The sequence below is a fragment of the Dendrobates tinctorius genome, unplaced genomic scaffold (assembly GCF_039654945.1).
Source record: "Dendrobates tinctorius isolate UK_male_01 unplaced genomic scaffold, ASM3965494v1 ptg000104l, whole genome shotgun sequence".
NCBI lineage: Eukaryota > Metazoa > Chordata > Amphibia > Anura > Dendrobatidae > Dendrobates > Dendrobates tinctorius.
Window position 1 is genome coordinate 2,855,384 of NW_027361772.1, and position 27,983 is coordinate 2,883,366.

The following is a 27,983-nucleotide window of genomic DNA, read 5'->3' on the forward strand; positions in this document are numbered from 1 at the left end:
GGTCCCATTTTAACGGTCCGAAATCGCACAAAGGTATCTTAACCAGTGATCCGTTTTTGATGCGATTTTTCTTCATTGATGCGATTTTAATCGCATGTAAGGATCCTTTTGACATCCTTCTTGCGAGATTTTCTCGCAGGATAGCTAAATGGACATATAATGGAGCCCAATGACAGTTTTCCGCACACAAACGAACTAATAGATCTAGACACATTAAATATATATATATATATATTTTATACATGTCATAGAGACACATTTATATATATATTTCTAATTCATACAGTTCATCATAGCAGACTAGCTGCAGAAACATTAGCCGGCTTTTGTATAACATTCTCCTGCCCGACATGAAATGACACATGGTTTACATATAGTTAACCATTTCATTTCATGTTTTTCTTTTATGTCTGTCACTATTAATTAGATGAGGGCTTGTGGGTAAAATTTTGGAGTTGTAGGGGTTCACTTAAGGGGTTAATTCGTTGTATTAAATTGCGGGGACTCCCTGCAGCCTCAGTGACGTCAGCGGGAGTCCCCGCAATTTAATACAACGAATTAACCCCTTAAATGAACCCCTACAACTCCAAAATTTTACCCACAAGCCCTCATATAATTAATAGTGATAGACATAAAAAAAAAAAAAACATGAAATGAAATGGTTAACTATATGTAAACCATGTGTCATTTCATGTCGGGCAGGAGAATGTTATACAAAAGCCGGCAAATGTTTCTGCGGCTAGTCTGCAATTAAGAACTGTATGAACTAGAAATATATATATATAAATTTGTCTCTATGACATGTATGAAATATATATATATATTTATTTAATGTGTCAAGATCTATTAATTTGTTTCTTTATTTAACCGGACACTGTGATTTTACTGTATTTTGGAAAAAAAAATGCCGTCTTTTGGTGCGATTTTATCGCAACTCACATATCTGGTCCTTTTTCAATCCAATTTTTTCACGCCCCCATAGACTTGCATTGTCGAATCTGATCCGAAAATCGGTGACAATCACAGCATGCTGCGATTGTCTCGGTCCGAGGATCGGATCCGATCAAAAATCTCATGATGTGAGCTGCCCCATAGAATAACATTGGGACGAATGCAATGTGATTTTTTATCGCATTGCATTCGTCCGTTTTAATCGCCAGTGTGACCCCGGCCTTAGGGTTACATTAGCTCTTTGATAGTGGATGTTTCTCTGTACCCAGTACTTTACAGGCAGTAATGCTACACAGGATGATGGGACTGGTATATAGTGTCTGCCATAAGAGTATATGAAAAAACGGACATTTCCGGTCAAGAATTGAGCTGACCGATTATTTTTTATACACCAGCCTATCTTTTTTGTCTATTATCTGTTATGGGCACCTTGCCCTTTAGTATATAGAATTTTTATAATTTGTGTAACAAAAGTTAGAGCTTAATCCCTATATCCAATTGCTGCAATAATAAAAACTAAACCATGTAGAAGCCACTGTGGATCACAGTCACCGCTGCGTTTTCCATGACAGCCAGGGGGTCCTGCCTAAAGCCAGCGTCACTGCCATCGCCGTCCTCCTATGAAGCCCAGCTCCTGGACGACTAAAAAGAAAGCAGAAATTAATGTTTTTAAAAATACTAAAAAATATATAGACGTTTGATTTGCCCCATTTCCCCAATTAAAAATTGATGGAATTAAAACAAAAAAAATAAACGCTCTGTATTATAAAAATTAATTATCCCAAATGGTGAACCGCTTCTTTTAAAAATGCCACAGCGGTCTTTTTTGGTCACCAACCCCCCCCAAAGAAAAAAAAAATAGAAATGCAGGACTTATGGGTGCAGTCTGGCATCCTTTATGGGGTATTTCAGCTCCATTACTGAGGGCAGCGTCTCATTAGGGCAGTCACTGCTCCCTCAGCTCACTTCTGATCTCTGCCCACTCCAAAGATGGCGCCTGAGAGGCCGGAAGTTCCCCTCAGCATGTAATCTCGCGAGCATAGACCGGTGCTCGGTGGTTGCTAGGGTCGCCTGGTTACCGGGCCTGTGGCTGGGAGGACGGGCCGCCGGCAGCGGATACACCTCCCCTCATCCCTCCCCTGGGAAGAGACGTCTACCTGACCGCGGTGACGTGTCCATCACTCGACGGTGGCGGCTGACGGCACCGGGGGAGGCGAGCAGGTAATGTGTGGTAATGGCGGAGGACGGAAGTGAGTGACGTCACGTACCGGGAGTCAGAGGCTGCCCTATATGTAATGTGTGTGTGTAGTGATGTCATACATGTGATATACGTGTCATATGTGCGTACAGTAATGTGTTACGTGTGTATTCATGTGTTATGTGTGCGGTCCTGTGGGACCCGGCTTCCTGTATATAGTGTTAGCTTCTGCTTTCTGGGGCCATGTTGCCTTGAGTTGTCACGTATGTTTGGTACATGATCAGTACACACGGGTGTTATAAAGGCCATGGATGTCATCTGTAGAACACCGGTGCCCCCGCAGTCTCCTGCACTGTCCTCTCATGTCTGCCGCTCTTTCATTGCAGTAAATGTGATCTCTCCCTGTGACACATAGAGATCCCACGCACACAAGGCCCCGTTTGCTCACCCCCCCCCCCCCGTTGGGCAGGAGGCCCCCGTTTGCTCACCCCCCCCCCCCCCCCGTTGGGCAGGAGGCCCCCGTTTGCTCACACCCCCTGTTGGGCAGGGGGCCCCTTTTGCTCCCCCCCCCATTGGGCAGGAGGCCCCTTTTGCTCCCCCCCCCCCCCCCGTTGGGCAGGAGGCCCCCGTTCGCTCACCCCCCCGTTGGGCAGGGGGCCCCTTTTGCTCCCCCCCCGTTGGGCAGTAGGCCCCTTTTGCTCCCCCCCCCCGTTGGGCAGGAGGCTCCGTTTGCCCCCCTCCCCCCCCCCATTGGGCAGGAGGCCTGTTTGGTCACCCCCCCCCCCCCCGTTTGGCAGTAGGCCCCTTTTGCTCCCCCCCGTTGGCAGAAGGCCCCTTTGCAGCCGATATAAGGTTAAAACAACATCTAGTTCCGGATGAGGATTGGCTTCAATGTCTCGTTTTGGGTAGCGAGGTTTTCTAGTCTTGTGTTCGTTCCTGTGCAAGTTCCACATTAATTTCAAGATCTCTGTTTGCAGCGGTTGACAGGAAATTTCCATTGCTAACATCGAGAAGATGAAGACTCCTCCATGTAACGTGTGAGCACTTGGTGGCCCAGTCACAGCTCCATCTTCTAGACCTAATGAGAGTTGCTATATAGAGACCTAAAGCAGAGGCTTTAGAAATGGCGGCTTATATACCAGCTATCCTGGGAAATGGCAGAACCTTCCCCTGTGCCGTGGAGGAGCGCTGTCTAATGAAACCAGAGCACCTGCCAGTCTGTATCCTCACCACGAGGCATCGCCATGAGCCTTTGGGTAACGCTGCTGTCTGTGTTTTCTGTGCAGGTCATGGGTAGCCCTTCAGTGCAAGAAATTCGGTAGCAAAGAAGCAAATATGGGTTGAATGTGACAACTGCTCCTCTGAACGTCAGTTCAAAATGGGAAGGTGAGTGACGGACCTGAGGAAGAAGTGGTCGGAATTTAGGGGACTGTAAACATGGCGAGCATGGCCAAACCATTTACATAATTGTCTTCAGACTGCTATACCTCATGACTCACCCGTACACATGGACACTCGGCTTGGCCGACTGTGCAAATGTATAGTGCTGCGTCATCATTCACTGTCCCTTATTTTTCCTTGCACAGTGGTGCCCCAGCCCCCCCCCCCCCCCCCCCGGCACTGCAGAGGACTGCAGCCGCCCCCCCCTCATCCACTTGTATGTCTGTGCAAAGTGACCCCCAGCCACCAGGGAAAAAGCAGAGAAGGGGGTCACAGCACTACAAAAATACTGTGTCCTCTTCATTCTCAGGATTGATTGAGGTTCCAGAAGTCGGACTCCAACACTAGTCATAAAGAAAAACCTATTTAAGATCAAATACACTTTTGGGCATTATCTGGGACATTTGTGGCATTTCCGCCTGTGACTGCCCGATAGATGCTGGTCACACCTCTGGAATCCACATCTATCTGTCGATGCGGATAAGAACATTTCTCCATTTATTCGGATGGGTGTTATAAATGTGACTGGAGGGAGCGGCGCAGCGAGTTCCCGTCCTCCAGAAAGATGATGGGACACTATTAGATACTTATGGCACTTTGTACTCATTAGTTCAGGGGTGCAGTATATATCGTCTATCATGTCTTACATAAAGGGCAAATTCAGTTATTAATATTTTTGATCAGATTTTAAGTAAGCAGCATCAAAGGGGCTTATTGCTCTCTATAGCGGCTTCATTCTGGAAAGCAGTGATCATACTGGTTGTGTTGTGTTTGCCTGCAGGTTAAGCATATCCTGCCTCCTTCCCGCTTCGTGGCACTTCAGTATATCCCCCGGTGGGTGCCCCCGGGCCCTGAATACCACTCTGCGGCAGCTGGTGATTATTGGTGCCGTGGTTAGCGTCCTGTTCTTTCTGATCTACTCTCTGCTACTGGTCAGGACTAAGTACGGCCGTTCCCAGCGAGACCGACGCTATCACAGGTAAGATGTTTTTGGCTTTTATTTTAAATAATGTGACTGTACGGAGAAAGTCCGGCCCCCAGCCTGCCCGGAGGAAAGGAGGGTTTTACCTTTCGTCCAGGATAAACTGGTTTTCGTCAGAAGTTGCTTCTTGTGCACATAATCGCCACGTTCTTTCTCCGTACAGTAGCTTGTACCGGCTTCATTCCACCGCAGTGCAGCGTGATCTTCTACTTATATTTATCTACTCTAAGCCGTTATACCTTCACCTGTTACAGGGGTGGAACGGACAGTGGCACTAAAGAGTCACCCATTAGCAACATGTTTGGCAGTCGTTTACACTGACGGAACACTCTAACAAAGCGCACTGAATGCTCTGTGATCATTCATTACTGGTGATGAGCGCAAGTGCTCGTTAATCACGTTTGCCGAGGGTGCTTGGGTATGCACGGAGTATCGTTGGTGCTCGCGTTCTCGCAGTTGCATGTTTCGCAGCTGATAGACAGCCACAAAACGTGCGGGGATTGCCTAACAAACACGGGCAATCCCCGCATGTTTTGTGGCTGTCTATCAGCTGCGAAACATGCATCCGCGGGGTCTCGAACATGTCACTCGAGCACTCCCAATACTCGGTGCATATCCGATCACCCTAGGCAGACTGTAGTAACGAGCACTTGCGCTCATCACTATTCATTACTCATAGGCTAACATAGTCCTCTTTACACAGGATGAGGCTGAGCCGAGAATGATAATGTTTTTGTGCAGCATGAAAAAATTACTTCACCTTTTCTGCTCGCTTATCAGGTGATTGCAAGCTTTCCTAGACTTGAAGATTATCAGGGATCGAGCTTTACTAGGAATACTCGTTCACAATAGTCTTGCAGTGTAACAAGTCACAATATTACTAATTGGATATGAATGAGACTGTGCTGGCCTGTATAAGTCTTGCATAGCACTGGAGCAAGTTCACTCCTGAATTAGGAAAAGCAGCACATAATATAAATTGTGCGGTTCGGTGGGAGCGATCGGAGAACACGGGACACGTAGTGTATTTATTTCTACGGTCTCTCTGCGTCCCCCCCCATTCTCTATATACACAGGTACACGGCAGCCAGCCATCAGTTGGGGCAGGGTGAGGTCCAGAAATACACCAGAACCATGTGTTGTGTATATTGTGTATTTTACCTTCTAGTAGAGCGGACCTGTTTCCACGTTATGCTGCTCTTTCGTAGCAAATAGTGATGAGCGCGCGTGCTCTGATAAGGTGTTATCCGAGCATGCTCGGGTGCTATTAGAGCATATTCGGCGTGCTCGAAGAATATGTTCGAGTCCCCGCGGCTGCATGTGTCGCGGCTACTTAACATCCACAACACATGCAGAGATTGCCTGTTTATTAGGCAATGCTCTCATAACACCTTATCCGAGCACGTTCGCTCATCACTAGTGGCAAAGCTTCAGCGTCGTCGTCTGATGACAGATGCACCCTAAAAGTGTCTCCTAGGATTAGAAAAATGAATTAGTGTTGTTTTCAGAAACAGCGTCTCTCTTGTGCAGAGGTTATGTCTGGTAGTACACTTTAATGTGGGTCTTTTTTTTTTTTTTTTTCTCTGATCAGACAGAATTTTTTTTTTTTTTCAATGTAATCCTGATTGCAGTGACGTGTCTGGGTTCCCCATGTGGTTTCTCTCAGCTATGTTATTTTGCTGTTTAGATACCTGGCTCGTGTTACCGATATGGAAGCTACTGACACAGGCAACCCCAATATTAATTATGGGATAGTGGTGGACTGTGGAAGCAGCGGATCACGGATATTTGTCTACTGCTGGCCCCGACATAATGGCAATCCACATGACTTGCTGGATATAAAGCAGATGAGAGACCAGAACAGAAAGACTGTGGTGATGAAGATCAAACCAGGTAATGACAGAAGTGATGAGATCCCAGCCCAGTGATGGTCAGGGTTTGGACTCATAATATTTATGGAGACATCTTGACGCCTCACAGCAGCAGATGTCAGGGATGTGGGGGTTGGACGGCAATGTTTTGAGCTGTTGGCAGAGGGGTCTGTCTCTGGCTGATTAACCTCCACTGAAAAGTGGCTAGGACACTGTGCATCCTTGCCTTTCCTGAACGGTCATCCCAGGATTGGCTACTAGTGTCCTGATATCTTCATTACCCGAGATGATCTCTTCAGTGATGGTACATCTTCTTCCTGCTCCCCCATTAATATTAGGTCTGTAATTGTCCCGTCACATATTAGAGAAGCGTAAGCCGATAATGCCCGTACTGCTGCATCTGGATTTATAATAAAGTGCCAAGTTCTGAGATTAGTGACGTCTTTAGGAAACCCACATGGTAATCTCACTGGCATCCACAGAGTGGCTGCTTAGTGTACAGGAGGGGCCTCTAGGATTACCGACAGTATTTCAGAAATTGCTTGCCTTCTAACCCATTATATTATCTTTTTGGATTGTTTGAAGTTTTTTTTTAATTTTTGCTTATTTTCATTCAGTGGTGTAATTGAGTTTTATGAGCCCTGGGGAAAAATGTGGACCTACCCCTCCCCTGTCAGCCTATGTCCTGCAAAATCACAATCCCGGCCCTCACCTGTTCCTGCTTTCAGAGCAGTTCTCCTAATCGCTGCTTGTTTAAAGGCCGTGTTATCTCTATGTGATAATGTAGGAATCAGAACGGCGCTCTGAGGAGGGAGGGGGGCCCGGTGCTCTGAGGAGGGAGGGAGGCCCGGTGCTCTGAGGAGGGAGGGGGGCCCGGTGCTCTGAGGAGGGAGGGGGGCCCGGTGCTCTGAGGAGGGAGGGGGGCCCGGTGCTCTGAGGAGGGAGGGGGGCCCGGCGCTCTGAGGAGGGAGGGGGGCCCGGCGCTCTGAGGAGGGAGGGGGGCCCGGCGCTCTGAGGAGGGAGGGGGGCCCGGCGCTCTGAGGAGGGAGGGGGGCCCGGCGCTCTGAGGAGGGAGGGGGGCCCGGCGCTCTGAGGAGGGAGGGGGGCCCGGCGCTCTGAGGAGGGAGGGGGGCCCGGCGCTCTGAGGAGGGAGGGGGGCCCGGCGCTCTGAGGAGGGAGGGGGGCCCGGCGCTCTGAGGAGGGAGGGGGGCCCGGCGCTCTGAGGAGGGAGGGGGGCCCGGCGCTCTGAGGAGGGAGGGGGGCCCGGCGCTCTGAGGAGGGAGGGGGGCCCGGCGCTCTGGGAGGGAGGGGGGCCCGGCGCTCTGGGGAGGGGGCCGGGGGCCCGGCGCTCTGGGGGGAAGGAGGGGGGCCCGGCGCTCTGGGAGAGAGGGGGGCGCGGGCCCGGGACTCTTGAAAGGAGGGGGGCTCGGCGCTCTGGGGAGGGCGGGGGGCCCGGCGCTCTGGGGGGAGGGAGGGGGGCGGGGGCCCGGCGCTCTGGGAGGGAGGGGGGCCCGGCGCTCTGGGAGGGAGGGGGGCCCGGCGCTCTGGGAGGGAGGGGGGCGGGGGCCCGGCACTCTTGAAAGGAGGGGGGCCCGGCGCTCTGGGAGGGAGGGGGGCCCGGCGCTCTGGGGAGGGAGGGGGGCCCGGCGCTCTGGGGGGAGGGAGGGGGGCGGGGGCCCGGCGCTCTTGAAAGGAGGGGGGCCCGGCGCTCTGGGGAGGGAGGGTGGCCCGGCGCTCTGGGGGGAGGGAGAGGGAGGGTGGCCCGGCGCTCTGGGGAGGGAGGGTGGCCCGGCGCTCTGGGGGGAGGGAGGGGGCGGGGGCCCGGCGCTCTGGGGGGAGGGAGGGGGGCCCGGCGCTCTGGGGGGAGGGAGGGGGCGGGGTCCGGCGCTCTGGGGAGGGAGGGGGGCCCGGCGCTCTGGGGGGAGGGAGGGGGCGGGGTCCGGCGCTCTTGGAGGGAGGGGGGCCCGGCGCTCTGGGGGGAGGGAGGGGGGCCCGGCGCTCTGGGGGGAGGGAGGGGGGCGGGCGCTCTGGGGAGGGAGGGGGGCCCGGCGCTCTGGGGGGAGGGAGGGGGGCCCGGCGCTCTGGGAGGGAGGGGGGCGGGGGCCCGGCACTCTTGAAGGGAGGGGGGCCCGGCGCTCTGGAGGGGGGCGGAGGGCCCGGCGCTCTGGGGGGGGAGGGGGGCCCGGCGCTCTGGGGGGGGAGGGGGGCGGAGGGCCCGGCGCTCTGGGGGGGGAGGGGGGCCCGGCGCTCTGGGGGGGGAGGGGGGCGGAGGGCCCGGCGCTCTGGGGGGGGAGGGGGGCCCGGCGCTCTGGGAGGGAGGGGGGCCCGGCGCTCTGGGGGGGAGGGGGGCGGAGGGCCGGCGCTCTGGGGGGGAGGGGGGCCCGGCGCTCTGGGGGGGAGGGGGGCGGAGGGCCGGCGCTGTGGGAGGGAGGGGGGCCCGGCGCTCTGGGGGGGGAGGGGGGCGGAGGGCCGGCGCTCTGGGAGGGGAGAGGGGCGGAGGGCCGGCGCTGTGGGAGGGAGGGGGCGGAGGGCCGGCGCTGTGGGAGGGGAGGGCCGGCGCTGTGGGAGGGAGGGGGCGGAGGGCCGGCGCTGTGGGAGGGGAGGGCCGGCGCTGTGGGAGGGGAGGGGGGGCCTGGCGCTCTGGGGGGGAGGGGAGGGGGGCGGAGGGCGCTCTGTGGGGGAGGGGGGCGGAGGGCCGGCGCTGTGGGAGGGAGGGAGGGGGGCCCGGCGCTCTGTGGGGGAGGGGGGCGGAGGGCCGGCGCTGTGGGAGGGAGGGAGGGGGGCCCGGCGCTCTGTGGGGGAGGGGGGCGGAGGGCCGGCGCTGTGGGAGGGAGGGGGGCGGAGGGCCGGCGGGCCGGCGCTGTGGGAGGGAGGGAGGGGGGCCCGGCGCTCTGGGGGGAGGAGATCATGGTGAGAGAGGTGTATGTTGTTATGAGCGCCAAGTGCTATTAATAACAAAAGGTTGTGTCTAGTACGGTCCGCCTTTGCGGGTAAAAAATCTCTTATAGGTGGTTGATTTATCTCACTCCTATTATTTGAGAAAGTCATCAATAAAAAAAATTATAAGCAGCATGTAGCCCCTGTACCTGTTGTCTGTGAGTCGGCAGATTTATTGTCATAGGGATTTCCTCCATGACCTGTAAAGTTCTGTCACTTTTCCATGGGTGGATTATCTGGAACAGATCATCTGTTCATACTGGACATTTCAATGAACGATCGCTGAGATCTCACTTGTTTGCCCTTCGTCTCATCTTTTGCAATGAGCTATCAATGCTTTATGTATCCAATATGTCCCCTTGTGACATTGTAGACAGAGAGGAGCAACTTACAGAGAAATATATCCAATTTATTGTACCATGAATGTGTGTCTTGCACACGGTAATGACTTCTATCGTCCATCAGTGCTCGTTTTATCAACGCAACTTTCCATGTAAAATGACCTTACTTATCGCTGATCTCCTTACTAGCGGACTAGTCTGTAAGTAGCCGGGAGCGCTTCCAAAGTAACCTCTTGTTAGTTCACTTATTATTGATGGATATGTATAGCTTGGCAAGTATTTATTTTTTTCTTCCTACACTGCATTTAAAATACAAAATCTTTAGGTGAGGTCTTCAGTAGATCGATGGGGGGTCGTCCAGCACTTTGTAGCCCCCCACGATCATCTGTAATCCAGCATCAGCCAAATATCAGCAATGTTTGGGGCGCACACAGTGTTTAGTGGCCTTCTGAGCACTGCACTTTTTCACCCATGGACTTTTTGGTATGTTTTCTATTTTTTTATGGGCTGATGGAAGGATTCCATTTCTACAGTATGAAGGCTGAGCCCCATCTGGATGGTGCATTAGGCTGTCAATGCTGTAATGCTTTTCTCAGCAATAGGCCGGGATCACACATGTGAGAAACTCGGACAAGTCTCGCTTCTTAATACCTGGCACTGCTGCCGGCACTCGGGAGCGGAGCGTGCGGCTGCATAGAAATACATGCAGCCGCACGCTCCGCTCCTGAGTGCCGGGTATTAAGATGCGAGACTTGTCCGAGTTTCTCGCATGTGTGATCCCGGTCATAGTCAGACTTCCTGTGTTAGAATATGAGTCAATATAGGACTTAGTCCCTAGGAGTTCTGTGCCGTACAATATTATAACTGCACTGCCAATATCCAGGCACTAGGTGGTGCTGGTGTTCTCATTACTGCATCATCCGTGGTCTCTGATTGCCAAAACCGTGATTGGTGCAGGGGTTGCACACTTGCATTTGGGCCTGAGGGGCTTTAAAAGATCCCTTTAGCCCATATGATAAGACTAGTGCTAAGATCGGCCTGTGATAATTACGGGCCCTGTTAGAGATTTTGCACTGGGTCCCACAAACTTCATGCTACGCCGCTGCCTAGGAGGGATCTGTCCTCATATCTGCACATTCCAGTCATACGCTCAACTCGCACCGAGGAATCCCAAACCTTCCCATCACTGACAGATGACCCCGAAGGCCCCATTACAGGGACCCTTCCTCATTGCTGTGCTCTATGCAACTTTATTAATGTCATCAGTGCTTCCCTCCAGCTTTTCTGCAGCGTCAATAATATGTTTAGGTCAAAGGGACTAGCTAAACCAGTCTGAGGGTACAGGAACGGAAAAGGGAAATGTCTCCTTTGTAAACAGCTATAGGAAATGAGACCCGTAACCAGATCTATTGTCTAACATGTAAGAAGAATGAGGGGACGTGTTCAACATAGGCAAAGCTCACAGAAAAAAGGCTCTTAAGCAGATACTTATTACATGGTGTGATGTTGATTTGTAGAGTCGTGGCCTCCCTTACAGAGGCCCACAGTCAGCCTTTATATAGGGCAGTGGCCTCTAATACAATTTCCTTGTGTAGCTGTCTCACTATATCTCCTAGGCAAGGAGCAGCAATGCTGTAATGTGAGCGCTGCACAGCCCGGAGCGCCTTCTGCTCCATGTGTCACCCCGCATCTCTAGCACATTGTCATCCCCCCCGCTGCAGATCCTGCTAGACTCAGAGACTGACGCCATTATCCACCAAAGGATCTACTCAGATTTATTAGTAAAAATAATTGATCTTCCTTTTGTGCAGCACAGACCATGAAGGGAGTTGTAGATTACTTTAAAGGGTTGTGTGTTCTTGTTTTTTTTTTTTCATACTTTAATAAACTTGGACCCCTGGTCATCTTGAAAGGAAAAAAAAAGTAAAAAAATTTTCATACCTATCTTGCTCCCACCATCCATCCGCACCGCAGCTGTCACCCGCCAGTCTTTTTTTTTTTTTTTTGCTTCTTGCAGGAAACATTATGTGACTGCTGCAGCTGTGACGGTCCATTCGAGCTGGGAGAGACCACCTTCTAGTACTCTCTTCCACACTGTACCCGATCGCTGCGGCCCGTAGATACCCCTAGCCCGTCTCCACGGGACGTGGACAGTGGTGCAGAGAAACAATAGGGGTCCTGTTGGTTTTTGTATCTGCATTTTTCTATTTAGTCCACCATGGAGAGATTTTTAAAGGGGGAAAGAAAACGGACAACCTCAGCCTTAACCCCTTTAAAGTGAATCTGTCACCAGGTTTTTGCTCCCTAATTTGAGAGCAGCATAAACCCTTACTCTGGTGATGTATCACTTACTGGGCTGTTCCTGTAGTTTTGATAATCTCTCGCTGATAATGCATGGATTTTATCACTAGAAGACTAGTAAACCTGCGGCCATGTAGTCCTCCATAGTCATGAGCTCTGTATAACCCCGCCCCAGCACTGATTGGCAGATTTCTGCCTATGCACAGTGTGCACAGAAAGCAACCAATCAGTGGTGTGGGCGGGGTTTTGCAGAACTCAGCATTTGGAGAACTGGTTGATCTGCAGCAGAGAAAACAGGGATTTTATCGAAACTGCAGCACAGAGCCCAGTAAGTGACACATCACTGGAATTGGGGTGTCTACCCCCTACATCATGCTGCTCTCAGATGGGGAAGCAAAAACATAGTGACTGATTTGCCTAAGGAACACAACTACTATGTCATTGTGGCTTTAATTTTCAGTACATGTGTGATGGTCCATGGGAAAGTGCTTTCAAGTCACCTCAAAGTCATAGCCTCATGACACATTTTGCTTTAATTGGGCACAAAGCCACGTCTAACAACCAACATTTTACTTCTAGGTATTTCCGAGCTTGCCACCACCCCAGAGAAAGCCAGCGACTACATCTCGCCATTGCTGAACTTCGCCTCCAGCCACATTCCCAGGGAAAAGCACAAATCGACGCCCCTATATATTCTGTGCACTGCAGGGCTCCGGATCCTGACTGAGAGGTGAGAGGTCGGCCTTCTTAAAATCCCTCAGAGTAAAGCTTCCAGCCTCACGTGGTCACATATTTCTCTGGCATAGGATTTCACCACACAAGGCCTGACATCTTGCACAGCTGTGGAACTGCTCATTGGTGGTTCACCAGAATGTGGAAATCTGCTTAGTGTTGCTTCAGCTCAAGATGTTTGGGTTTTTTTTTTTTGTACTTTTGCAGACCTCTGAACTAGTGTGGTTTGGCATCTATGCCTGTGAAATATTTCCGCCTTTTGGTAAATCTATATCTGACCCACATCCTTGTCCACAACATACATGCATGTACTTAGTGCACGCATTTGTTTCAGCCAGCAAGAGGCGATACTTGAAGATCTACGGACGGATATCCCCGTACACTATGACTTTCTTTTCTCTGACTCCCACGCCGAAGTCATCTCTGGAAAGCAAGAAGGTATGGTGGATGACCAAGACCGTACGGAGCTCCGTCTTCCCATAATAAAAGCCACGTTAGCATTGTGTGTAGTGATGTTTGCCTCACAGCCATTTGTTGGATTTTCTAGGAGTGTACGCCTGGATCGGCATCAATTTTGTTCTCGGTCGCTTTGATCACATAGAAGATGGTGAGAACATTTCCAGAGGGGAGGATACCTCCTTAAAGTCATTGCTTTCTCTTTTGCTTACCTGTCACTTCTAATCCCCACAGAGGATGAAGCAGTGGTTGAGGTTAATGTGCCTGGCAGCGACAAAAAAGACGCCATATTACGCAAGCGCACGGCTGGCATTTTGGACATGGGTGGGGTGTCCACTCAGATCGCATATGAAGTACCTAAAAGTGTAAGCTTTGCCTCCTCTCAGCAGGTCATTATCAGTAATCCTTTACTTTTTCATTTGATTTTATTATGCTTTTTTTTTAATTTATTTTTATAGTCACTAGAGACCAATAATAAACGTCTCGGCGCATATAAGTTTCTCCTATGGGTTTACACAACCTGGATACAGCTGGGCCGAGATTTTGAAGTGATCTGAATACTGCATGTGATATTATCCCTCCTCCATATAACAGCAAATGCATTATATATCATTATATATATATGGGGTGTAATAGTTCATTCTACATCGGGTGCAGGTGTGTTTAAAGGGCTGAGGAACTGAGCCCACCCCATACTTGACACTCGCTCATGATGGTGCTGGAAAAGCCACGGGTGAAGCAGAGTCATAAAACGTGACTATAAGTCACTTAGTAAGGTCTACTGTATATGTGGCTGTATGATTTCAGAAGTCTGGAAGCAAGAAGCCAAAGTAACAAGTAACTGATGTCAGATTTCATCTAATGGATGTCTCCCTGGAATTATTTCTGACGTGCGTGCTACTACTTGGCGGAGCCTCTCTCATTTATTGGTTTAGTGAAGATTACATTATCACAATCTCTAGGAGCGAGAGTCGAGTACTGTACACGTGGAAAACACTAATTACTGAACAAACAAGGGGGTTAATAATACAGCAGACAATAAAAGCATTCACACACAGTGCTGCAGCTCCAGTAACTACTGCAGTAATATTTGCTCATCCTTCATAGTGATATACTGTACTACACCGGTGAAACGTCCCCCGTTTATAGTGATTGATGTGTTGTACAGGAGGTCCCCGGATCTACAACCCTAATTCATACATTGAACAGACGCTCCTGTACTTTTAGATTTTGCTGATTCGACTCTGAACATCAAGGTGTCAGAACGAGCTGCTGCCTGAGGAAACGCCGTTGAAGAGCTGTCCCAATTATCAGGAGCAGCATTGTGAACACAACTTAGCTGATCTGCTCAAACAGCCGTGTGAGCAAGGCTGTGATGGAATAAAAATAAAAAAAAATCTTGTCGCTTTTCTCCAGCTTCATCCTGCCCAGGGCTCATTTATAAAGCCGTTCTGCTAAATCCATCTGAGAGCTGTACAACAGGACTGGGGGACTGACTGAGCATGCAGCAAGACTGAAGCAGAAGAGGGAACAAAAGCCTGCTCAGCAACTGAGAAGTTTTTTATTTTTCTCCTGTCACAACCGTGCTCTTTATGCTGCTCCTCTAACAATCAAGACATATGTCCCGAGCAGTGTTTCTTCAGGCTGCAGCCCATCCTGACATATGACTAGGATGGGTTGCAGCTTGAAATATGTGACGGCAGCCGGTTTTTATCGCATTCTCTGTGAAGAAGTAAATGTAAAATATATTTTTTGGGCCATCCCTGATTTAGACACCATTGTCTCCAATATCTAAGCCCTGGACAGCATACGTGTATCTCTCTAGTATCAAATTCCTCCTTTACTTGATGCTTCAGGGAGAAAAAGACCGACTAAACTAATTGCAACATTATAACCCCAAATTATTGTCCCCAGAGCTCCAGGTGAGCTCTTACTCCAGCACCTCAGGTTGATGGGGATGAAAGTTTCCTTGTGGGCGCATTCTTCTGTGTAAGACATTTCTATCCATTAAGTGCTTGCTGTGTTTCCATGTGGCCTCCATGTACTGTTCACACTTAGCTGCCATCTGACATCTTTCCCACCTTTCCATCCGTCCGCAGGAAGACATGGCTAAGAACCTGCTGGCAGAGTTCAACCTTGGCTGTGATGCCCACGAGACCCAGCACGTGTACAGAGTTTATGTGGCCACTTTCCTAGGATTTGGGGGCAATGCTGCTAGACAGAGGTATGAAGAATACGTCTTCTCCAGAACGATGGAAAAGAACAGGTTAGTGTGGGACTCAGTCCATTTATATATAAAGGCCACGTATGGGCAGTAAAGGAGTATTCTGATCACTGATATTTCTCCCAGACTTCTAGGGAAGAAGGTTGGGCTGAGCGAAGATGTGCCATATCTGGACCCGTGCCTTCCTTCAGACATCCCAGATACAATTAAGCAGGGGGGGCAGACCTTATTCTTACGCGGCACTGGTGACTTTCACGTCTGCCGTCAAATCATCCAGCCCCTAATGAACTTGTCCAACGAGACGCAGACAACATTAAATGGCATTTACCAGCCTCCTCTGCCCTATCACAACAGCGAGTTCTACGGTTTCTCAGAGTTCTACTACTGCACAGAGGACGTACTGCGCATGGGGGGCGACTACAGATCAGAGCGATTCCTCCCAGCAGCAAAGGTAAGGGGAGGATAACTTAAAAGGAACTTGTCACGTTCTACATGCAGTCCGATCTGTGGACAGCACAGTATAGAGGAGAAGCTGAGCGGATGATATAGAGGTTAGTGGGAAAATATTCAGTATAATTTGGATTTTATTCATTGAAATCCCTGGTGGGGTCCAGATGGTCATATTAGTGGTTGACAGCTATTTTTGCATGCACAGTCCTACAGAGAAGACCGTCAATCCCTTAGTACGACCGCCTAATGGACTCCACCAGGGATTTCAATGCTTAAAAAGCAAGTTTTACCGAAACTTATCCTACTGAAATGTATAACAATCTTATCAGCTCCACCTGGTGTATAACATGATGCCTGCAGATCAGAGACCATTTTAAACCTGACAGATTCCCTTTAAAGACTGTCTTAAAGGAAAACTCCCTTTATATTAAAATAAATGGTAGAAAGCTTTCCCCCTTACTGATAAACTGTCATAGGGGCAATATGTGGACTCTGGTCTCCAGCAGAGTTGGGCAGTATGATCGCACACCATGGATAGTGGGATACTTGCATTTTCCAATATGGCGCTACTTTAATCATATTGGCTCCTGTGTCTCCCAGTCACCGTTGCCTGAAAAAGTGGAAATGGGAAAACTTTCCTTTGGTAGCGCCAGAGTAACGAAGTGTGTATGCAATGCCTGATTGGCCATTCACTTATAGGTCATTTCCTGCTGTTAAGGATGATCACCTTTTTTTTTTTTTTTTTTTAATTCTCATTTTTGTTAATGTATCTAGCTTAACATCATATATAGTATGTGAGGGTATAGAATATCATCGCATGTTCTAAGATTGGAACCGAAGGCGGAGCAGGAAGTATTGTCATGGGGACATAGGAAAAGAAATGCTATTTGGAAAAATTTCTGTTTTTTCCACATATGTTAAATATGCTAAATGGTCTGTTACATAGATGTTGTCATGTCCTAGAAATATCATTACTACTCTAGGCTGCTACTACTACGTCTTTCAGGCAGTTTCCAGGAGAAGTGCCAAAGCCTTATCCCGGTGGCAAATGTGTCTGGGTGGGAAAGTCGCGTCTGCTCTGATGATTCTTCTGGGGCAACAACTTGGTCCGATGAAGACCAAGGGTCCAATTAGAGTGCCAATAAAAAAAATATATATATATATATTTTTTTTCCTTAGGATTACTGTGCCACCAAATGGTCAATTTTAAAGGAGAGATTTGATCGTGGCCTCTATGCATCCCATGCCGACCTGCATCGGCTTAAGTGAGTATCGTACAGATCAGTGCTCGCTATATTATCCCTGGTGAAAGAGGGGCGACACTCAGTAACATATATGTGCGAATATTCAATAACTGAAGAGAGGTGACGTATGGTATGGATTTTTCTTTATTCTAGGTACCAGTGCTTTAAATCTGCCTGGATGTATGAGGTTTTCCATACAGGCTTCTCATTCCCCTCCAACTACAGCAACCTCAAGACGGTCCTGCAAGTGTATGACAAGGAGGTTCAGTGGACGCTCGGAGCCATATTATACCGGACTAGATTCTTGCCATTGAGGTAAAAAGTGTGTGTGGGGGGGGGGGAGCAGTAACGTTTTCTTAATGTTAGTCCATAATAACACAGGTCAACGAAAAAAAATTTTTTTTCTGGTGTCCAAAATATTTTAATGAATTTGGGGTATTTTTGGGGTGCTGATTCTGAATATGTCATCAGTTTTGCCAGATTGGCTCAAGTTTTTGAGATTTTTGGTATCTTATTTATAGCACTTGTTGGTAAATGCGACGCATCATCTCATTAATTTCTTTGGATTAGTACTTGAACTGAGCAGTTCTCAATATAGTTTTGTGTTAATTAGTGTTCTAAAAGTTTGTTCATAGCTTGATTTTTGCACTAACTTTATGTTGTTGTCTGTTTTCCAGTGAAAAGCATGAACTCATCATGAAGAAGTTGTCTTAACGATCCAGACTCATTCTGTTACATTTGTGGTGAATATACACTGCCAAAACATAGAAGAAACATAACACACTTCGTAAAAAAAGTGTATTTTGCCTATTTTGGGGTTATGCTTGGGGACCAAGACAAGTTTTGGGCACCACACATAGTGTGCAAAGCATGTATCGAATTATTACGAAAATGGAGCAAAGGACAAAGAAAAAGCTTCAAATTTGGTGTTCCAATGGTGTGGAGAGAGCCAAAAAATCATCATGATGACTGTTATTTATGGTAAACACAGGTACAGGCACATCTTCACAATGAGGGACAGGCCTTCTTGCAGATTCCATGTTACTCCCATTTTCGTTTCTTATGCTTATTGAATCCTTGCACTTGCACTGCACAGAAATAACAGTCATCATGATGATTTTTTGGCTCTCTCCACACCATTGGAACACCAAATTTGAAGCTTTTTCTTTGTCCTTTGCTCCATTTTCGTAATAATTCGATACATGCTTTGCACACTATGTGTGGTGCCCAAAACTTGTCTTGGTCCCCAAGCATAACCCCAAAATAGGCAAAATACACTTTTTTTACGAAGTGTGTTATGTTTCTTCTATGTTTTGGCAGTGTATATTCACCACAAATGTAACAGAATGAGTCTGGATCGTTAAGACAACTTCTTCATGATGAGTTCATGCTTTTCACTGGAAAACAGACAACAACATAAAGTTAGTGCAAAAATCAAGCTATGAACAAACTTTTAGAACACTAATTAACACAAAACTATATTGAGAACTGCTCAGTTCAAGTACTAATCCAAAGAAATTAATGAGATGATGCGTCGCATTTACCAACAAGTGCTATAAATAAGATACCAAAAATCTCAAAAACTTGAGCCAATCTGGCAAAACTGATGACATATTCAGAATCAGCACCCCAAAAATACCCTAAATTCGATGAAATATCTTTGGCACCAAAAATGCTGTTGACCAGTGTAATAAGCTTTATTAGTTAGGAATTATCTGTCTCATTGGTTATATGGATTATTTTTTTTATATGCATACATTGGTTTCCTGACTTTAGGCTGATGGAAGCACATGCAAGCATTCAAGTGTAAATGCAAATATTTGGTGACTATTTATAAAGAACGTCATATAAATGTCAAATAGATGCATGGGAGAAGGCATTCACAAGGAACACAAAATGTGATATGAAAATCTATACTGACTCTACTAGAGGCATGATGTATATAGGAAGATCAGGGCACCCCTAATCCTGGGGTATACGATGTCTGGAATACTGCCCATTACCAAGAAACCGACACAAAGTGCCTGATCCGGAAGGGCGTTTGCTGCACTTGCTGATAAAATCTAAGGCCACATTCTTTATTTTAGATCAGTATTTTAAGCCAAAATTAGGAATAGGTGATAAATACAGAAGTGGAGATGTGTTTCTATGATACTTTTCCTCTGATTGGTCCACTCCTTTTTTTGGCTTGCAAATACTGACCAAACACTGAACATGTGAACGCGGCCTTAGTTTAATCATCCATTTAGAACTTCCATTTAGCTATTCCAGAAATTCCTGTCTGCTGTGAATTGGCAGCATTGGAAATAACCAAATTAAGTACTTGACAGATCATAAAAAAATAAAATTGCTCATGAGTCGCAACCACTTTAAAAAAGCACTTCCATGTATAAGCGGTATTTTTTTTAAATTACATTTGTGTATGTGCATGTAATGTAATGTGTTAATATACTCACCCTATGCTGCTTCCTTCGGTGTCCAGCACCGTTCTTCTCCTCTTCTGAGTGACGTCACCGCTCTGCAGACTCTTTGGGGTGACATCGCCGCTCTGTAGACTCTTTGGGGTGACGTCGCCGCTCTGCAGACTCTTCGGGGTGATGTCACCGCTTTTCAGACTCTCTGGGGTGACACTGGTCTCTGCATGATGTTCAGGTGACTTTTATGGCGTAGTCGGATGGCTGTATTACTATCGCATCGCAATCCTCGGACTTTGCCGTTGGCTCTCGTGACCGGAGCGTGACAGCTGCATAGAAATGCATGCTGTCACGCTCAGGTCAGGAGAGCTGATCGCCAGTCTGAGGATTTTACAATTTGATCCTCACTTGAATAATACAGCCGCCTGACTGTGCCCTTACAGTGTAAGTCTATGGGGCGTCCGAACAAAGCTCCATAGACTTTCATTGTAAAACATACTTCCGGCTCACCCATAGTTAGCCGACTAGTTGTAATTGCTGTGGCGTCACTCAGAAGCGAAGGAGAACAGTGATGGACACCGGAGAGAGCAGCAGTAGGTGAGCATAATAATACACCCACACTGCACTATATGCACATATATACACTTTTAATTAAAAGAAATATACATGTGAGTGCCCACAGTTCCTGTTGGTTTCTGATATGTAGAGACAACAAGAGGTGTAATGTAGTGCAGAGCAAGAATGCCTATATACCTATGGTTCACTGTGTGTCTCTCTACAACTCCCCAAATATTAGCAGAATGGGGTCTAATGACCCCTATGTAGCCCTCCAGACAGGAGCCGATGACGTAGAGAGGGGGCCACTAAATGAGGCTTTCCCCAGTGTAGTTTATGGGAGGAGGGAAACCCTTTAGCATGTGACGTTAAGCCCAGTAGAGCGCACCCCATGCAGGCAATGTCTACTCCTTTCTAGATTGCTAAAAGGCGAGAAGCTGACTCCTCATTTTCAGGATAAGTGGGGAGTCTCTACCTGTATTTTATAAATGTTCCAGACCATGATACTACCTTAGGTTTTCTTGTGGCCTATGGAATTTGTGGAATTTGACAATGTGGGTCTCGGACCTGAGAAGATTGTGCCTCCTGACTTACTCCGTTCCTTAGGTGTGAGTACATAATGCTGTGATCTCCACACCAAATCTCTGTTTGTGCTCTTGTCGCCCTCAGGGACATCCAGCAGGAGCAGTTCCATGGCAGCCACCCTCACTGGCGAGGAGCATCCTTTGTGTACAACCATTATCTGTTCTTGGTCTGTTTCCTCGTGGTCCTGCTCTCCATTATGTTATACCTGCTGAGGCTGCGCCGTATCCACCGCCGAATGCAGAGGAACACCTCATCTTCTGCCCTATGGGTGGAGCAAGGGTTACAGCCATCAGGGCTTCCCAGCCCCTTGTAAAGTACTAGTAGCAATATGTTGCACATCTTCTTAACCCTGCTGGATGGAAAGACTTCTGACCTCACTGTCACTCCTAAAGGGACCAATGTGAACTGTCCATTGGGTCCTTTTAATGGTGAGGGGTTGGATATGGTACAAGTCTGGCATTATGGGGGTAAACATGGCTCTTGAATCAGCCATGTCCAACATGAGAAAAGGCAACTAATTGAAAGCCATGTTTTAAGTCTCAGGGTCTTATGTCTTGTCAGTAATATTAGTGTGAGGATCATGGTCCCCATTAACTGCAAGGAGCCTGTGAATGATCCATGTAAGCTTCCGAGAAGGTCAGTAGGAAGCTCTGTATTTTCTTTACGGACACTTAAGGGCAACCATGACATGAGCTAAATCAGGACTTATTCACTGGGTGCCAGATCTCGTATATCCGCCGCATCGTCCCTCACTGATGTCCCTCATTTCTAGAAGATTCAAAGGATTGTCATTGGTTAATCCACGATAAAATGCCTTCTCCGGGTAAAAGGGGCAATCTCACCAAGTTTTCACCTTTCTCTTCTATCTGTACCTGCCGCTTCCATCAAAGCTTTGCCTCCTTCTCTTACTGCTCTTATGACTTGTATGCTTCGTAGGAACAGCTGCTGCTATCCATGACCGGTCTCTGAAGAGTTAAGCCGCAGGGGGATAAATGTGACTGATGATTGTGTAAGTGCAAGCATTTTCCGAGGACACTTGTTCTCTACAGTAAAAGGATTCCTAAATTTGCAAATAAATGCTTGCAGATGCGGTCTCACTCCCAGAAATGGAACTGGCGGGACACGTGTCAGTCCTCGGTCATAATGCATGCCTTAAAGAGGGGGTTCTGACCACCAGTACTGACCGCAATCTAGGGATACAACCTCTGGATCTCTGGACACCCTGTACCCTTTTTGTCCTATTTCTTATGCCTCATTCAGACGTCCAGCTTCCACATATATGTTCTATCCATGTTCTCCATTATATCCTTTATGCAAAACAAACAAAAAAATATGGACATCTGAGCATTAGTCGGGTGAAATAATATATATATATATATATATATATATATATATATATATATATATATAAAATCTCCAAAGCCATTTCAGTGGTAAGTAATTTTTTTTTTTTTTATTCTTTTATTACCCCCCCCCCCCCCCCCGACACACACACTTCTTTGATTAACAGCCAAAAATATTTTATGGTCAGTGGGATAGTGCACCACCAGTCGGCACAACTCCGTCACTGCAGTACAAGGCACAGCACCATCCTTATGCGTGTGGCTGCATCTGGTACTGCAGCTCAGACAGTCCGGTAGGTGCCATATCTTGAATCGTAGACATTATTTTTTTTTTCTCCTCCATATTTAAGTGGAGCCACTGGTGTATGAGACCTGAGGTTGTATTTCTACATTCAAGGCAATTGGTGAAGATTGGGTCGGCAGTGGGGTTTGATGCATAATCTACACAGGAGGCCGTACTGTGTGTCTCTGTATAAAGAAGTCTATTTCCTGGGGTAAGTCCCGATATACCTAGTTCTCGGCATATGTACGTGGATACACATAGAAGCCGATGATGGAGACGCTTCTGTCCATTGTTGCTTTATGGATTGAACTTCTCCTTTAATTTGATTGTCGCAGAGTAAAAACTAGTAGCTATTGCTCTGCAATTCTAATGTCCTGATGGACCTCGGCCGGGGACGTGTCCCATAAACAGCTTCTTATTTTCCTTTAATAACTCTGTTTGGGACACTCTCCATTCTCCGAGTGTTGACGTCAACCAGATTCCAGCTGGAAAGACGGACTGCAAAAAATGCCTGAGTGTTGCCAGCCCGGTCTCTGTTATCCTCTGCCCAGTTCTCCGTGTTCTCTCTCACTTGCCCGTCCTCCCCATTCTGCTCTGTCCATGGCTTCTGCTTGATCTTCACGTCTCTACCTGCCTTATTCTTCCTGACGTCACTCCTCCCAGGTCCATTTGAAGTTCACTTGTGGATGTTTTTTTTTTTTTTTCTGTTTTGTTGTGTCATCCCCTTTGTTAATTTATAATTTTTTTTATTTTAAGTAAAATAGAAAAAAAAAATCTTTTGTAATTGTGGCGTTTTTTTGTTCTGAAGCTGCAGACCTTCACAGAAACATTCTTGTTTCCAGCTGGAAGCTTCATGCATTTATTAAATCAAGATGTCTCCTGCCTCCAGGACCCTCCTCATACCGAAAACATATGTGAGTGCCTGTGCAGCATGGTAACAACAGGGTGTCGGAAATAGAGACACGGAAGAACGTGTGATGCGCCTTAGTTGTAAAGCCCCACTCAAATATTTTTAGTCACGTGTATTGTTTGTAGGAACGTGACTACGGTCTGCAGATTGGGCAATTAACCCTGAAAAAGCTTTATAGTTAAGACCTGTTTCCTGGGCAGTATTTCATTGTGGGTGGGTGTACATACTTGCACACTTATGTTATAGATGTCATGTAGACCCCAGAACATAAATGTGCAAGTATAGGTGGGCTTTATTATTGTAGAGAAACTCTGCTACAAGTGGTTCTCTACTTCTGCCCCTACCTGCACAGCTTTCTCGGCACAGGGTACAGAGCATGCCCACAACAGTCTCATGGAGGTCGATGGAGATGTTCATTCTGGGTCCTGTGGTACGGTGAATCCAGTCTAGCAGCTCAGCCGATATGCTGGCCCATAATGAGTTACAGAAAATAAAGTAGAAATGTCTGGCTTGCAATATTCGTTCTAGCTCATCCCAAAATTGTTGGATGGGGCTGAGGTCTGCGCTCTGTGCGATCGATCATGTTCTTCTACACCAAACTCACCCAACCTTGTTGTTATGGACCTTGCTTTGTGCACTGGGCACAGTCACGATGAACATAAATCAACCTTCCCCAAAATGTTCTAAAAAGATGGAAACTACAATTGTCCACAGTATCTTGTATACTGAGGCAGAACGGAGGGGCATAGGCCGACCCCTGAAGAACAACTCCATAGCATTATCCCTCTTCCACCAAACTACAGATGGCACAATGTGGTCAGGCAGGAAACCTCCTTCTGGCAGTCACCAAACCCAGACTCGCCCATCAGATGGCAGATGGAGATGTGCGATCCGTCGCTTCAGAGATCATCCCTCCATTGCTCCAGGTGCTGCATGTTTTAGACAACTTCAACGGACGCTTGGTATTGTGCTTGGTGAGGCCAGGCTTACATGAGCTGCTCGACCATGAAAAGCTTAGGAATATCAAAGAAGGAAGATATGTCATGACTTGGTACCTTGGTGGCTCCTATTTCAGGACCTCCCTGGTATCTGAGATCTTTACCACTGACCATTATGTCACATGTTAATAAACCAGACGACATGGTGAGGGGCCGGAGGTTACACACCGGGGGCAATGGGACTGAATGGCAAACCTGGATTCAGTGAGTAAGATGTGTGTCCCAATACTTCTGTCCACATAGGGTATGTCTTGTATCTTCCACAAAATTTTTCTTGATTGTACACAGTCATATTGTCATGTGATGGCTGGACTGTCATGTGAATCCCTCCTTGTGTCTGTTAGACTTCACATGTCCAAACCCAGATGTCTGTTATGTGCTCCTTTCTTTCTCCTTAGCCCCCATCATCCTAATGTCTTGTCATTTGTCCTTGTCCCCTTGATGTCATGGCATCCCACTTGGCTTTTGTCTCAGCCACACCCTGTGTTTTCAGCTGCAATGACGAGAGAGGATGAACGCTGATAGAAAGGATTTCATTAATCCTAATTTTCCTGACCCCATCCGGCCTCATGAGCTATATTACCTGTGTAAAAGCATGAGCCGGTGCTGGTGGCTGATCTTCACAAAGGCTCTGTTTGTGTTTTATTTCCGTGTCACAACAAGGACCACAAAAGCTTCTTGAGATCATTAGGCAGGAGGCATGAAGGCCGTACAATGCTAGGTGTCTTGATCTTTGACCCTTCATGTGAACTTCTGAGACACATTGACACCAAAAATCTCTCCTCTTCATGGATACTTGAGTACGTCATTCATTCACTACACTGGGTCACATAGACCAGAGAAAAGGTGATAATGCCACCTTGTCCCACCCAGTCGGCTTACTACTCATGGCTATAAGGCTCTCTTCTGATCCTTGGTAACCTTATACCTAGGATATACATCCATGTTATGACTACATTATAGCTCTGCCGTCATCTCTGAGCATGACCTTGTGCTCCTAAGTGTCAAAGGCTCACACATCTTCCTTGTCTCGCTGCCGTCATGCTTGAGTTCACCAGTACTTAACCACTCCATGACGAGGAGGCTTAGGCCCTTTCAGGATGAAGCTTCTTGGAATGGAGCGTTCGGATAGTCTAAAGGGGTTGTACACTCGTATCTCTACGAGACGGTTGGTTCATGTCAAGAAACCCTGGAACGGTCCAGAGGCCGTGACCAGAACTACTGCGTGGGCAAAAATTGCCAGATGGATTATATCCACAATACGGCAATCTTGCATGACGCAGCCATGTGTATGAGTCCTTTATATCATTGCACAATAAGGGGAATGTTTCAAGGCTTTTGCACTAGTTTTCCTGCTTAAAAAAGCTTCAAATCTTATTTTGCTCCAAAATGTTCATGTTTTTTGCAATTTTTATGCCGCTCTTGCTATTTTTATAAAGTTGATTTGGTTAGCTATGCAAGCTGGACTTAAACCTGGTTTTATGAATTGAGATGTAAAAAAAACGTCTCTTCAATGTAACAACCTAAGGCCAGGGTCACACATATTAATACCCGGCACTGCCACCGGCACGCGGAGCGGAGCGTGCGGCCGCATAGCAATACATGGAGCAGCATGCTCCGCTCCCGAGTGCCGGGTATTAACATGCGAGATTCGGCCGTATTCCTTGCTTGTGTGATCCCGGCCTAATAATGAACTGTTATATATGTACAGATACGGCAAGTTTTATCATGCAACACTTTGATAAATTTGGCGCAATGACCCTACAAGCAAAAATTTTTACAAATTCACTGATGGTAATTTTCCCCCAAATGTCTCTCACAATTGTCCTCATTTATATAGAAGTCAAAGGCCCGAATTCATCATATGCAGTTTTTTTTTTTCTTTACGTCACATTTTTTTTGTCTTGTGTAGGGATGAGCCAACCCATGGAAGTTCGGGTTTGACCAAACTTGAGTCCAAAGTTTGGTCTGGGTGCAAGAACTGCACCTGAACCCTATAAAAAATCAATGGGGCTCTGACCTTTGGAGTTGGAAAATCTCTCATAAATGGTCTTTTTGTTGTCTTTGAGCAGTTTTGTGGCTCCATAGCACAAAAAGTTACACCTTTAGCAAAATGGCACAAAAATTTGGATCAAAGTAAGTGGTGCACACAAAATTACTGTAGGGGGAAACTGAATTTGCGCCAGTGGAATCAACGGGAAATCCCAAACTTTGCCCCATGATGATAAAATGCAGAGCAAGATGCTCTATTTGCAGACATGTTTCAGGGTCTTTGCCCCTCGCAAGTGCAGATGAGACACCCCAAAACCTGCCTGCGAATATAGTGGACATGGAATTTCTTGAAATCCCATCCACTGTGCTGTAACATCTGGACGCTGCACAAGTACGCAGTGTCCGACACACAGCGTTTACTGATCACGGGCACATACCCTTAATCGTGGAAAGGCTCATTAAAGGGTCAAAATTGACTTTTATGATTCCTACACCCAATAGGTGGCACTGGAGTTCCACACTAGTGAGCGAGCGCTCTCTGATGAGGTGTTATCTGAGCATGCTCGGGTGCTGAGTGTCTTCAACATGCTTGAAAAATATGTTTGTGTCCTCTCAGCTGTTAAGACAGTCGCAAGTCATGCAGAAATTGCCTGTTTGTTAGATGGCCGCAACTGCTGCGAGACATGCAGCCGTGGAGACTCAAACATAGTTTTCAAGCATGTCTAAGACACTCGGTTAGCACCTGAGCATGCTCATATAACACCTTATCCCAGCACATTCACTCATCACTATTCTAGACCTCTTTCTCTATGAAGAAGATATTTGCATATCCTTTCTCCATGATACATGAAATCCCATATATGAGCATGATGTCGCCTGGTGACGTGTCAGTGTGACATGATGGGTTCAGATTATGTTACAGTTGTGGCCAAAAGTATTGACACCCCTGCAATTCTGTCAGATAATACTCAGTTTCTTCCTGAAAATGATTGTAAGCACAAATTCTTTGGTATTATTATCTTCATTTAATTTGTCTTAAATGAAAAAACACAGAAAGAATTGTCCTAAAGCCAAATTGGATATAATTCCACACCAAACATAATAAAGAGGGTGGACAAAAGTATTGGCACTGTTCGAAAAATCATGTTATGCTTCTCTAATTTGTGTAATTAACAGCACCTGTAACTTACCTGTGGCACCTAACAAGTGTTGGCAATAACTAAATCACACTTGCAGCCAGTTGACATGGATTAAAGTTGACTCAACCTCTGTCCTGTGTCCTTGTGTGTACCACATTGAGCATGGAGAAAAGAAAGAAGACCAAAGAACTGTCTGAGGACTTGAGAAACCAAAATGTGAGGAAGCATGAGCAATCTCAAGGCCACAAGTCCATCTCCAAAGACCTGAATGTTCCTGTGTCTACCGTGCGCAGTGTCATCAAGAAGTTTAAAGCCCATGGCACTGTGGCTAACCTCCCTAGATGTGGACGGAAAAGAAAAATTGACAAGAGATTTCAACGCAAGATTGTGCGGATGTTGGATAAAGAACCTCGATTAACATCCAAACAAGTTCAAGCTGCCCTGCAGTCCGAGGGTACAACAGTGTCAACCCGTACTATCCGTCGGCGTCTGAATGAAAAGGGACTGTGTATGGTAGGAGCCCCAGGAAGACCCCGCTTTTCTTACCCCGAGACATAAAAAAAGCGAGGCTGGAGTTTGCCAAAACTTACCTGAAAAAGCCTAAAACGTTTTGGAAGAATGTTCTCTGGTCAGATGA

The 27,983-nt window shown here is 47.3% G+C and overlaps 1 protein-coding gene across 2 annotated transcripts; it reads left to right on the forward strand.

Annotated features, from left to right (window-relative positions):
• Window positions 1-1,918: 1,918 nt before the first annotated feature.
• ENTPD4 (ectonucleoside triphosphate diphosphohydrolase 4) lies at window positions 1,919-26,842 on the forward strand. 2 transcript variants are annotated; one of them, XM_073588595.1, is made up of 13 exons: window positions 1,919-2,172; window positions 3,436-3,535; window positions 4,371-4,568; window positions 6,259-6,464; window positions 12,601-12,751; window positions 13,088-13,191; window positions 13,301-13,360; window positions 13,444-13,574; window positions 15,309-15,475; window positions 15,560-15,884; window positions 17,063-17,148; window positions 17,281-17,442; window positions 20,766-26,842. In XM_073588595.1, exons 2-13 carry the CDS (start codon window positions 3,528-3,530, stop codon window positions 20,992-20,994), a joined length of 1,827 nt encoding a protein of 608 aa, XP_073444696.1. In that variant the 5' UTR covers window positions 1,919-2,172; window positions 3,436-3,527; the 3' UTR covers window positions 20,995-26,842. The 2 variants fall into 2 exon arrangements, with proteins under 2 accessions (XP_073444696.1, XP_073444695.1); XM_073588594.1 differs by having other exon boundaries at window positions 1,920-2,172; window positions 13,444-13,598.
• The last annotated feature ends 1,141 nt before the right edge of the window (window positions 26,843-27,983 follow it).